Below are 12,639 nucleotides of genomic sequence, written 5' to 3'. Positions count from 1 at the left end.
TGTTTTGGGTTTTTTTTAAAGATTTTATTTTTAAGTAATCTCTACACGCAATGCGGGGCTTGAACTCATGACCCTGAGGTCAAGAATTGCATCCTCTACTGACTGAGCCAGCCAGCCATCCCAAACCGATGTGATTTCTTGATCCTAATATTTTTCTTATCAGGAGGGGAGAACAGTAAGAATTTTTTTTTTTTTTTTTTTTTTTTTTACTACAGTTAGTTTGTAATTTACTGTGTTACTTTTCTTTATTTTTGTCTGTTCGCAAGTACATGTTCCATGTTGAGATCTGAGGATACTGATGGGAACAGGACCATTCTCTCCCATTTATGAGCATAGACGTTGATTTAGTAAGAGAATGATGATTTGGAGCAGTTAATTTTCAGCCCCCCCCCCCACTATGAAAATGCTTTAATGGTGGTGTCTGTACAGCATATGAGATCACAGCAGGAAAAAGAGCAAGAGACATGGCTACACACAGAGACGTAGCTTTCAGAGAACTGGTTACGAGTGAATACAGAGTTCACACAGCGTCCATGTTTTATTGGGTATCAGCTCTGGGCCACCTCTTCCTCTGCCTCCTCTTCAAACTCACCTTCCTCCTTGACTGTGCTGTCCTGGTACTCAGACACCAGGTCACTCATGGTGCTCTCTGCTTGGTAAAGTCCATCTCATCCAAACCTTTACCTGTTAACCAGTGCGGGAAGGGCTTATGCCAGAACAAGGCTGTGAACTGCTCTGAGATACATATGAACAGCTCCTCAATGGACGTGCTATTGCTGATGAAGGTGGCAGACATTTTTAGCACCTCCCCCCACAGGGTGGGGTGGCACAGCTGATTTTATATTATTGGAGATCCCACTCCACAAAGTAGTTGCTGTTCTTGTTTTGGACGTTAAGTGTATGTTCATCCACCTTCCTTTATGGACGTGTGGCCCTTCAACACTAGGGTCACAGTCAGGTAGTGGCTGTGGAGGAGGTCCCAGGTGGTCATCATGTTCTTGGCATCGAACGGCTGCCGAGTGAGGTCTGGCACCATCAGGGCCCAGTACCGTGGCTGCCTTGGATGGTCAGTGAGGCAAAGTCCCACTGCACTGAAGAAGTACAGGTGGGGGAAGGGCACCATGTTGACAGCCAGTGTGTGGAGTCAGCACTGAGCTGGCCAGGAAAGTGCAGGCAGGTGGTGACCCCCCCACCCTTGGTGGTTGACACCAGGTGGTTGAGGTCCCTGTAGGTGGGTGTGGTCAGTTTTAGGGTTCTGAAGCAGATGTCACACAAGCAGAAGCAAGGCCTCGTTATCAGTGCAGTAAGTTTCATCTGTGTTTTCTACCAGCCGGGTGGACCCAGAGGGTGGCATTGTAGGGTTCTGCCATCTGTCCAACACCTTGACTGAGGGCACCATGCTGAATGTGTTCGTGATCCTTTCGGGACACTCCTCCCGTATCTTGCTGATGAGGAGGGTACTCATCCCAGACCCGGTTCCCCCCTCCCCAACCCAGGGAGGGGGTCAGCTGGAAGCACTGCAGGGCAATCACAACTCTCAGCTCCTTCCTCACAACATCCAGCACCCAGTCGGCCAGCTCTGCACAGTGCATGTAGGGCCCTGGACCCAGTTGTTCTCAGCACCACTCTGACCTAAGATGGAGTTATCTGGCCTAAAGATTTGCTGGGAGGGCCTGGAGCACACGCAGTCCATGGTACCGGGCTCCCAGGTCAGTGAGCGTAGTGTGGGGCACGTACTTGCCACCTGTGGCCTCTTTGTAATACATGTAAATTTGCTCCAGCTGCAGGTCGAGGTGGCTGTGGTAAGTGCCGGTAAGGTCCGTGCCAGGCTCGTTGCTGATCACCTTCCAGAACTTGGTGCAGATGTGGTTGCTGCCCTGGCCTGTCTGCAAAGTGCAAGATCTCCCTCTTGGCGGGAGTATTGGTGGCAGTGTGGGCAGAAGGACCGGTGCAAGAGCAGACCAGTGGGTGTGCAGAGTGCTCTTCAGTTTTGTTTCATTTTTTTAAAGAGTTTTTTTTTTTAATGTTTATTTATTTTTGAGAGAGCACAAGCAGGCGAGGTACAGAGAGAGGGGGGGACATAGAATCCAAAGCCGGCTCTGTGCTGACAACAGAGCCCCATGTGGGGATCCAACTCACAAACTGTGAGATCACAACCGAAGCCAAAGTCATATGCCCAACCGACTGAGCCACCCAGGTGCCCCTTCAGTTTTGTTTTAAACAAAATTTACATTATATAAGTTTGCCTTTTCAAAATTAGAGAATACTTTATTTTGAGATGTAATTCACATACCACAAAATTCACCTTTTTAAAGTATACAGTTCATGGATGTTGACTATATTCACAAGGTTTGAAACCATTATCACTATCTAACTGCAGAACATTTTTATCACCCAAAAAGAAACCTGGCAGTTTCTGTTAGCAGTCACTTACTCCCCCTTCTTCTCTTCCCTAGCCCCTGGCAACTACTAATCTTTGTCTCTCTTGGATTTGCTGTTTCTGGACATTTTATATAAAGGGAATCATAAAATATGTGGTCTTTTGTGAGTGGTTTCTTTCACTTAGCATATTGTTTTCAAGATTCCTCTGCATTCTGGCATGTATCAATGATGAAATTATGAAGTGGGGTTTGTGAGCAAACGGCTAAGAAAGAATTCTTGAGACCTTTCTCTTTTTTTGGTGCAAAAAGGTGATTTTATTATAGTAGGGGGACAGGACCTGGGGGCAGAAAGAGCTGCCCTGGAATTGTGAGGAGTGAGTGATTATATATATTTTTAAGTTTGTGGAGGAAGATGGGTAGAGATAAAGTAGGTTTCTAAGGAATTTTGGAAGCAGGACTTTTAAGAACTTGAGGGGCTAGCTGCTGTTAAGATAAAATTACTTTTAGGGGCTCCTGGGTGGCTCAGTTGGTAAGCGTCCGACTTCAGCTCAGGTCACGATCTCGCGGTCCGTGAGTTCGAACCCCGCATCGGGCTCTGGGCTGATGGCTCAGAGCCTGGAGCCTGCTTCCGATTCTGTGTCTCCCTCTCTGTCTGCCCCTTCCCCGTTCATGCTCTGTCTCTGTCTCAGAAATAAAAATAAACATTAAAAGAAATAAAAAAGATAAAATTACTTTTAGTTTTTAATAAAAAACATTAAGGCACTAAGGGAGCCATGAGTTCCTTGAGGAAGGTCACGCTCTGCACGTTTCAGGTGTCTGTCAGTGGGCTGCAAGCTGTAAGGAGATTTAATTTAAGCTACATCTCTCTTGCTTTTGTTTCCCTCATCATCAGTACTTTTTTGGAAGGGGGATATACCCTGTTTTGTTTATCCGCTCATCAGTTGATGAGCATTTTGGCTATTGTAAGTAATCCTGCCATGAATATTCATGTACAAGTTTTTCTGTGAAACTGTGCTCTTGGTTCTCTTGGGCATATACTTAGGAGTGGAATTGCTGGATCTTTTTATAACTCTGTTTAACCTTTTTTGGAGGAACTGCCAAACTTTTCCACAGTTGCACCGTTTTACATTCCTATTGGCAGTGTATGAGGGTTCCAATTTCTCTACGTACTCAACAACACTTGTTACTTTCCTTTTTTATTTTTTTATAGCCATACTAGTGGGTTAGAAGTAGTATCTCTTGGTATGATTTCACATTTCTGTGATGACTAATGATGTTCAGCATCTTGTGTACACTGCTCATTTGTGTATCTTATTTGGAGAAATATGTATTACAAGTCTTTGCCTGGGGCGCCTGGGTGGCTCAGTTCGTTAAGTGTCCTGTTCATCTCAGGTCATGATCTCATGGTTCAGGAGTTCATGTCCTGCGTTGGCCTTTGCACTAGTGGTACATAGCCTGCTTGGGATTCCCTCTGTCTCTCTCTCTCTCTCTCTCTCCCTCCCCCCCCCCCCCCCCCGCCCCTCCCTCACTCGCATGCACTTTCTGTCTCTCTCAAAATCAATAAATAAACTTAAAAATAAATTTTAAAGTCTTTGCCTATTTGTTTATTATTTTAAAGTAATCTCTACACCCAACATGAGACTCAAATTCATGACCCCAAGATCAAGAGTTGCATGTTTTACCAAGTGAGCCACCCAGGTGCCTCTGTGCTAGTTTTTAAATTGGATTTTTTTGTTGGCAGGTTTCTCCTTATCAGAAGTATTTACCTTATTTTAAATGTCATCCCCTAATTACTAGCAATATAATAGGGAATTGTTCTTGAATATAAAGAGTTTGTTGATGTTAGAACAATAAAGTTTATAGTCAGTATACAATTAAAAATCTAAGACTATGTACAGTAGAAAATTCCTAGTCCTTACAAACTTTGGCTATTTATTTTTTTTTAAGTTTATTTATTTATTTTTGAGACAGAGAAAGAGAGAAAGAATGAGAGAAAGAACCAATAGGGGAGGGGCAGAAGAGTGGGGGACAGAGCCTCTGAAGCTGGCTCTGTGCTGACAGCAGACAGCCCAACACAGGGCCTGAACCCACGAACCTCGAGATCATGACCTGAGCCGAAGTTGGGCACTCAACCGACTGAGGAACCCAGGCACCCCACAAACTTTGGTTATTTCTGAATAACAGAGTAAAATGCATACTCAGTTGTTTACCTAAAGAAATGTGCTTATTTATTTTCTGTTAATTATACTGTCTCATCTGGTAGGATTTAGAGTATGCAGAAGTAGTGGGCTGGTAATGAGAGGTTTAAAAATTGCATTATAAGGTAAAAGATTTAAGATTTAGCTCTAAAATTAGAAATAGTAAGTAACATTTAAAGCTAGAGTTTAGGCATTGATCCAGGGTTTTCTGAGACTTACTGTTAATAACTAAAAAAGGGATTTAAAACATAAAGGAATTTTCATGCTGTTTAAATAGGACCCAACCAAGAGAAAAAAAATGAGTGGTGTGAATACTTGTAACATTATGGGTTTCTTGGCTAGTTCAGCATTATTTTCCACATGCTTGTTGTGTTTGTGTGAATTCTGAGGTATATTTTGGTACATTGCGTCATGTTTAAGGCTTTTTGGGTCTTTTGTAGGGTTTTTTGTTTTTCCATCCATAGTAAGTAGAAACCAAGAATGACTTTTTTAAAAAGTTTTTTTTTTTAATGTTTATTTTTGAGAGAGAGAGAGAGAGAGACAGACAGACAGACAGACAGAGCATGAGTGGGAAATGGGCAGAGAGGGAGATACAGAATTCAAAGCAGGCTCCAGGCTCTGAGCTGTCAGCACAAAGCCCGATGTGGGTCCTGAACTCAGAAGCGTGAGATCATGACTTGATCTGAAGTCGAATGCTTAACCAACTGACCCACCAAGGCATCCCCCGCGAAGAATGATGTTTAAGTGCCTTTAGGTACTGCCATCCAGTACATTTGTGAATGTTGCCCCTTACTTAGGCCTAATCATAGCTCTGACTCTGCTGTTGCTTAAAAACAGCTCATTTCAGGTTGCTTGGGTGGCTCATTCAGTTAAGCATCAAACTCTTGATTTCAGCTCAGGTCATGATCTCACTGTTCGTGAGATCAAGCCCCGTCTTGGGCTCCACTGCTTTGGATTCTCTCTCGCTCTCTCTCTCTCTGTCTACCTCCCCCCCCCCCCCCGCAATAAATAAATAACCCCAGCTCATTTTTCAATGGAAGACCATCTTTAGAACGACTCAGGGGAGAGGAGTGATGAGGACTTTTTGCTGGGGTGTGAACTCAATAAGAATTTAAACCTGCAGGGTATAAGTGTCTTTAAAGTATCTTCTTTTCCCTACTCATTAGGAATATAAATTCCACTTCCAGGAAGTCTTCCTGTCTCTTAGGCCCCATAGGTCCCTATCATCTAACTCCCATGGTACCCTGGACTTCACTGCAACACTCACTTCACTGGAGTCCCTTTTATGCTGGGTTTCCTCGCTAGAATGTGAGCTCGAGGAGGTCCTCATTGCATCTGCCTTGTTTCCCACTATATTCCTCATGTCTGGCACACAGTGGAACTCATCAAGTGAATAAATGAGTGCCCCGATCTGTGGACTGTTGGAACAACTTTACCCATTAAAATAAGAGAGGGGCACCTTAGTGGCTCAGTTGGTTAAGCGTCCGACTTCAACTCAGGTCATGATCTCACAGCTCATGAGTTCCAGCTGCGTGTCCAGCTGTGCTAACAGCTTGGCGCCTGGAGCCTCTTTTCAGATTCTGTGTCTCCTCCTCTCTCTGTCCCTCCCCTGCTAGCACTCTGTCTCTCTCTCTCTCAAAAATAAATAAACATTGGAATGCCTGGGTGGCTCAGTTGGTTGAGCATCCAAGTTTGGCTCAGGTCATGATCTCACAGTTTGTGGGTTTGAGCCCCACGTAGGGCTCTGTGCTGACAGCTCGGAGCCTGGAGCCTGCTTCAGATTCTGTGTTTGCCTGTCTCTCTGCCCCTTCCCCACTCGTGTGTGCTATCTGTCTGTCTCTCTCAAAAGTAAAAATAAACATTAAAAAAAAATTTTTTTTAAAACATTAATAAAAAAACTTGTTAAATTCAAGTTTGCTTCTCTTAGAACTACAGCTGTGTATGATTTCTGTATGGGAGATTCCTTAAACTGTTGTTTAGGTAAAATAACATGTATTTCTTTCTCATAGCAACAGTATAGATAGGACACAGTGGAATGTAGTAAGGAGTCATCACAGCCTTTATGTTAGATGTGCTGTATTTCACTGGCTGAATCTGGAGGACAAAACATTATTAGCATCTATTTGTAGGTACATATTAAAAAAATAGAAAGTGATCAAGGCCAAGAGGTACCACAGCAAATTGTGATATGCAAAGTGGGAACGTAGAAGAGTTTTAGGGTCCTTTTAGGGACCCATGACAGAGTGTGCTTAGAGTATGCAGTGGAACATGGGTAATAAGGAAAGTGGGAGCCAGGGCACAATGGAGTGGATGAGGGGCGGTGGAAAGAGAAAGGCCACCGGATTTTCAGATGATTGGATTATTCCTCTCTCAGGGCTGGAGACCTGGGTGGTTTTTAGGTAGTTTTGTACTAAACTCAGTACTTTATATGGCATGCATAGGTAATTGTATAATTCTATTTGGAAAAAAAAAATGCCATTTAAATCTTATTTAGAGATAAGTGAAATTGATCAGAATTGTCAAGAAAAGAATCAGTCCCAACAGGTATTTATTATCTGTCATAGACACACAATCGGAGGATCCCCCTACCTACCACACGGAATAGCATAGTAGGGAGAGAGCCAAAGGTGCCACTGCTTTCCAAATCTGCGTGCCTGTCTGTATCCCCTACAACCAGGATTCTGTGACAGGTTGGGCTTAGGTTCCCACTGACCTTGTTTATAAAAGAGACTGGGCATCTTTCCAACACTAGGCCCAAAGTGACTATGACCCTTATTCTCTCAGAGGGTCTCAGGAGAGAGCCTGAAGATCCCTGAGCCTCAGGGATGTTGCAGGGATGGCTGTGCAGGAAAGATTCCCAGGGACAGAAAAGAGGAACGTTGAAAACACATTTTGGAACCAAGTAACCAACTTGATAGCCTTATAGATATGCCCCGCTACAGTTCTGGTGTGCATCCCAGCCCCGATTTGTTTGTTGGCAGAGCCACATTAATGGCCATAGATATCCCCCAAAGTGTAAAAACATATATACATAGGGATTCTGTTGTTTACCAAGTTATTCTTCACACAGATGGTGGTCACTAAATACTTCTTGCGGGTGGTTACCTCTCTTTTTTTCCACCCAGTAGTATTTTATTTTAAACACATTTCTTGATGGAGCCTAAACTTAAGACCAGCACATAGAAAATAAGCCAGTGTTGGGAAGCCTAAACAGTGAGGTCCTGGGTTCATCCCAGAGTGTGGAGCCTCCATAGTCATAGTGGGTGTTTTTTGTCATTTTTGTTTTTGGTTGGAAATAGTATTAGTACATGATTCTAAAGTGATGAATTTTTTTAATTAAAAATATTTTCTAATGTTTATTTTTGAGAGAGAGAGAGAGAGAGAGAGAGAGAGAGAGAGAGAGAGACAACCCTAATGGAGGAGGGGCAGAGAGAGACCGAAGAGACACAGAATCTGAGGCAGGCTCCATCCAGGCTCTGAGCTGTCAGCACAGAGCCCAATGAGGGGCTCAAACTCATGGACCGTGAGATCATGACCTGAGTTGAAGTTGGATGCCCAACCAACTGAGCCACCCAGGAGCCCCGAAAGTGGTGAATTTTAATGGAGCAGAAAACTTTACTTGGAATTGTTTTGTTTTTTTTTTTAATAATTGTTTCTTTTTTTTTTTTAACGTTTATTTATTTTTGGGACAGAGAGAGACAGAGCATGAACAGGGGAGGGGCAGAGAGAGAGGGAGACACAGAATCGGAAGCAGGCTCCAGGCTCTGAGCCATCAGCCCAGAGCCTGACGCGGGGCTCGAACTCACGAACCGTGAGATCGTGACCTGGCTGAAGTCGGACGCTCAACCGACTGAGCCACCCAGGCGCCCCTGTTTTTTTTTTATCCTCACCAAAGAGAAAATGGGGGTTTCTGAGACCGTTGGAATTTCTTTGCTCTGTTATCTCTTCCCCTGGTGTGGGATGATCAAATTCCACATTTCCAGGTTGCTAGGAGACAGGCAGCCTATCTTGTAGATACTGGCACATAAGATCTCTTTATTCTTTGGACTTCTGTATTTCTCAGAATTGTCATGCTTCTTTTCTAAACCCTAAATTATGCAGAGACAACATGATTATATGACCCAGCTCAGGAAATATAAAGCGGGTCAAAAATACCAAGCTAAGTTTAAATAAAGAACATTACTGGCTGCAGTATATTAAGGCATCATTCTTGCAAAGTCCATATTTGCCTCTCTTTGCTGCTGACTCTTTTGTGACATTTTTAGGGCACAAAAGTGGTTATGCGGGAGTAAGCTGAGAATACCCTATCTAGAGATTCATATAATGTTAAAAGTATTGCAAGTGGGGGCACCTTTGTGGCTTAGTGGGTTGAGCCTCTGACTTCAGCTCAGATCATGATCTTGCAGTTCATGAGTTTGAGCCCCGTGTCGGGCTCGCTGCTGTCAGCGTGGAGCCTGTTTCGGATCTTCTGTCGTCCCCCTCTCCCTCTGCCCTTTCCCCACTTGTGTGCATGATTTCTCTCTCTCTCTCTCAAAAACATAAATCATTAAAAAAAAAAAGTATTGCAAGTGAACCTTGGCCCCAGGAACTCAATTTTTGTGTTCTTAAAAAATAGTGTCTCAGTGTCATTTTTTTTCTTTTTCTTTTTTTTTTTAAATTTGTGTGTGAGAGAGAGAGCTTGAGCAGGGGAGGAGCAGAAGGAGAGGGAGAGAGAATTCCAGGGGTGCCTGGGTGGCTCAGACTGACTTTGGCTCAGGTCATGATCTCAAGGTTAATGGGTTCCAGTCCCACATCAGGCTCTGCACTGACATCATGGAGCCTGCTTCAGATTCTCTGTCTCTGTCTCTGTCTCTCTCTCTCTCTCACTCTCTGCTCCTTCCCTGGTCTCTCTCTCTCTCAAGTAAATAAATAAGCTTAACAAAAAAGTGAGAGAGGGAGAGAGAGAGAATCCCAAGCAGGCTCTGTGCTGTCACCAGGGAGCCTGATGCAGGACTGCATTCCACAAACCTTGAGATCATGACCTGAGCTGAAATTAAGAGTCAGACACTTAACTGCCTGAGCCACCCAGGTGCTCCCAGGAACTCTATTTAAATAATTTACTGATGGGGGGTGGGGAGGTCCTAGGATCATGTGGCTTTACTATAGCTATTTTGCCCTATATGCTTTCCTTAAAAGGAAAATTCATCTTACATTACCATACAGTTTTTTGGGGAGGGCCTTAAGTTTAACGTTAGAGTACTAGGGTTCAAAAAAATGTGCCTAGATGGTAGATGTTGATAATTTGGCACCAGAATTCTTCTGAAATTGAATACATTGCAATATGTTTAAAAAAGTTTTTATTTATTCATTTTGAGAGAGACAGAGCAAGTGGGGAGGGACAGAGAGAGAGAGAGAGAGAGAGAGAGAGAGAGAATCCCAAGCAGGCTCCTCACTGTCAGCTTGGAGCCTGATGTGGGGCTCGACCCCATGAAACTCAAGATTGTGACCTGAGTTGAAACAAACAGTTGGACGCTTAACCAACTGAGCCACCCAGGCACTCCTGAATACATTGCAGTATTAATCAGAAGTTTTTTGTTGGCTTCTGATTTTGAATGGCATAGGGATTGGAGACTGAGATGGTTAGTTAAAATTTAAGGAATTCGGGAGCTCTGCTTCATGTTACCACCGGTCAGGCTCTCTGTTTTCCTGTCTGAATTCAACGTGGAGTTTTTTGTAGCAGTTGATTTAGAAGGGTGTGTGTTTTGGGAGTGGCTCAGTTGGTTCCCTGTATCATGATGGCCCACAGCAGGACCCAGACCCCTGAGTCAGTTCCATCGATAAATACGGTTATTACTTTACAGATGGACTCCCATTCTCAGCCAGTTCATCTTTTTTAAATGAGCTGTAGTTTATTGTCACACTATAAGAATTAAATCTAATGTTTTGTTCTCTGAAGATGAGTTTGAGTAGATCGTCCAGACTGGCAATGACAGGAAGACAGACACCCTTTTCATTGTGAGTTATTTGGAGTAACTGGGGTTGTAGATTTGACCGAGAAAGTCTCTGAGATAGGGAAGAGGGAGAATTACTGACAGAGGTTATTTGTAGAATTATGTAGAATTTAATGTTTTCGTAAAGGTCTTAATTACTTAAGATTTAATTTCTATGTGCAGACTGAATATAATGGTAAACCTTGGTTTGGTATGATTTAGCTTTGTTTCAACAGATGATTATTGGATTGTTTTTCTAACTTAAAAAATTACATGAGTGGTAAATGTTCATTACCAAAAATTCAGTATACATATAAACAAGAAAAAGGAAAAATTCCCTTATGATTGTATCAGCTAGAGGTAAACATTGTAAACTGTAGATGTCTATCATTCTGACTTTCTTGTCTTCACTTAACTGTCTTTCAAAAGCAAATTATGTTTTGCCTGCTATTTGGTAAATTTTGCTTTTTTTCATGTACAGCATAAATACCCATTCAAGCCATCACATTTTATTTTTATGGGTGCTTAGTAATCCATTGTGAGATGACCTATAATTTATTTAAAAGTCCCCCATGATTGGAATTTAGGTTGTTTCTATATTTTGCTGCAGTAACATTAATATCTACCCTTTTGCCCCTTTATTTCCTTAGGATAAATTCCTGAGAGTAGAGTACTTTGTTTCTTGCTTTAAAAAATATATATATTTTTTAAAATTTTTTCAGTGAGAGAGCAAGAAAGAGCACGAGTGGGGGAGGGGCAGAGAGAGAGAGGGAGACAAAGAATCCAAAGCAGGCTCCAGGCTCTGAGCTGACAACACAGAGCTTGATGCGCGGCTCGAACTCACAAGCCGTGCGTGAGATCATGACCTGAACTGAAGTGGGAGGCTCAACTGACTGAGCCACCCAGGCTCCTGAGAGTAGAGTACTTTGTAAAGGATTTGTACGTTTTAAGATTTTTGAAACACATTGCCAGATAGCTTTCCAGAAAGCTATTCCAGAAAGGCCATTCCAGTTTTCAGTTTCTTCTCTAATTGGCTTTATACTTGGATTAAAATGTGGAATTTTTATTTAGTTGCAGAATGAGGAAGAGCCTGGAGAGCCAGAACAGGCTGTAGGTGACGCTCCTCCACCTTACAGCAGCATCTCTGCAGAGAGTGCAGGTAGGTAACCCGCAAGGTGACTCTTGAACTCATGAAATGCACTTAGCCAGAGACTTGTCCAGTGTGTGTTTGTCTTTGCCTTTGCTTCAGCTTTCCTTAAGAAGTCTTTGACGTTGTTTGTAGTTTGTAGCCGGAAGTGGAAAAAACTCATGTTACTTTTCTGAAAAACACTTAAAACTCCATCTCAGTATGTCTTTTTTATGGAACTCCATTTCATTCCAATAGGCCCTTCATAAAAAGGAAGTAGAAATTCAGGAACTAGGTGATCATCTGATTTTTTTGTTCTTTTTGTAGTTTCCTCATTAATTGTTTTGCTCTTTATGATTTTAGTGCCTGCGACCTGGAACATAGTACATTTGATTGATTTGTGCTAGTAAATTCTTAATTTAAAAGAAAAAAAAACAAAACTAAAAGTCTCTCAGTTCTTTCATAATATTCCTCATAGTTCAAGCCCTCCTTGAATAATCTTTTGTCTTCACATTTTACGCCGAATTATCTATTTAATTTTCACATATATACATACAAGGGATGGGGAAAAAGAAAGAAAATCTCAACGGTTGAGGACTTTTGGTAGTTTAAAGCTTCCTGATAAGCAGTTCTGCTTTAATTGCTGAAAATGGACCAGTTTTGATGGAACCTCTTCATTTTCTCTAAAAGAGAAATGTGGCATGAAATCGTGCATGGTGCCACCATTGAACCCATCCTACTGCCAGCGTAGATAGGCAAGTTGAAGACAGCATTTATCCCAAAGAGCCTCATAATCCTTTTCAGTACAGTATTTGGGCAGCTATTGTCAGTTGATGAGGGCTTACTTTGGTTGGTAGTCTCTGGGGCCCTGAGGCTGCCGTTTAATTAAGAAGAACACAGGTCAGAAAGTTTTTTCCCTCTACTCTGGCTTCAAATTTTGAACTCTGTATCCTTGTATTAAGATT

At 42.6% G+C, this 12,639-nt stretch overlaps 1 protein-coding gene and 1 pseudogene across 1 annotated transcript in view; one reads left to right on the top strand and one right to left on the bottom strand.

Moving 5' to 3' along the window:
- The window catches only part of NDFIP1 (Nedd4 family interacting protein 1), a 56,558-nt gene that overhangs the window by 20,416 nt on the left and 23,503 nt on the right, over window positions 1-12,639 (top strand). Inside the window, exon 2 of the mRNA XM_040454129.1 lies at window positions 11,620-11,707. Within this exon, the coding sequence (XP_040310063.1) occupies window positions 11,620-11,707 (88 nt within the window). The remainder of the gene's footprint in view (window positions 1-11,619; window positions 11,708-12,639) is intronic.
- LOC121016453 (tubulin beta chain-like) lies at window positions 549-1,751 on the bottom strand (annotated as a pseudogene).

Source organism: Herpailurus yagouaroundi, unplaced genomic scaffold (assembly GCF_014898765.1).
Source record: "Herpailurus yagouaroundi ecotype Mexico unplaced genomic scaffold, PumYag 29, whole genome shotgun sequence".
In the NCBI taxonomy this organism is placed as follows: domain Eukaryota; kingdom Metazoa; phylum Chordata; class Mammalia; order Carnivora; family Felidae; genus Herpailurus; species Herpailurus yagouaroundi.
This window is presented reverse-complemented; position numbering and strand designations above follow the sequence as displayed.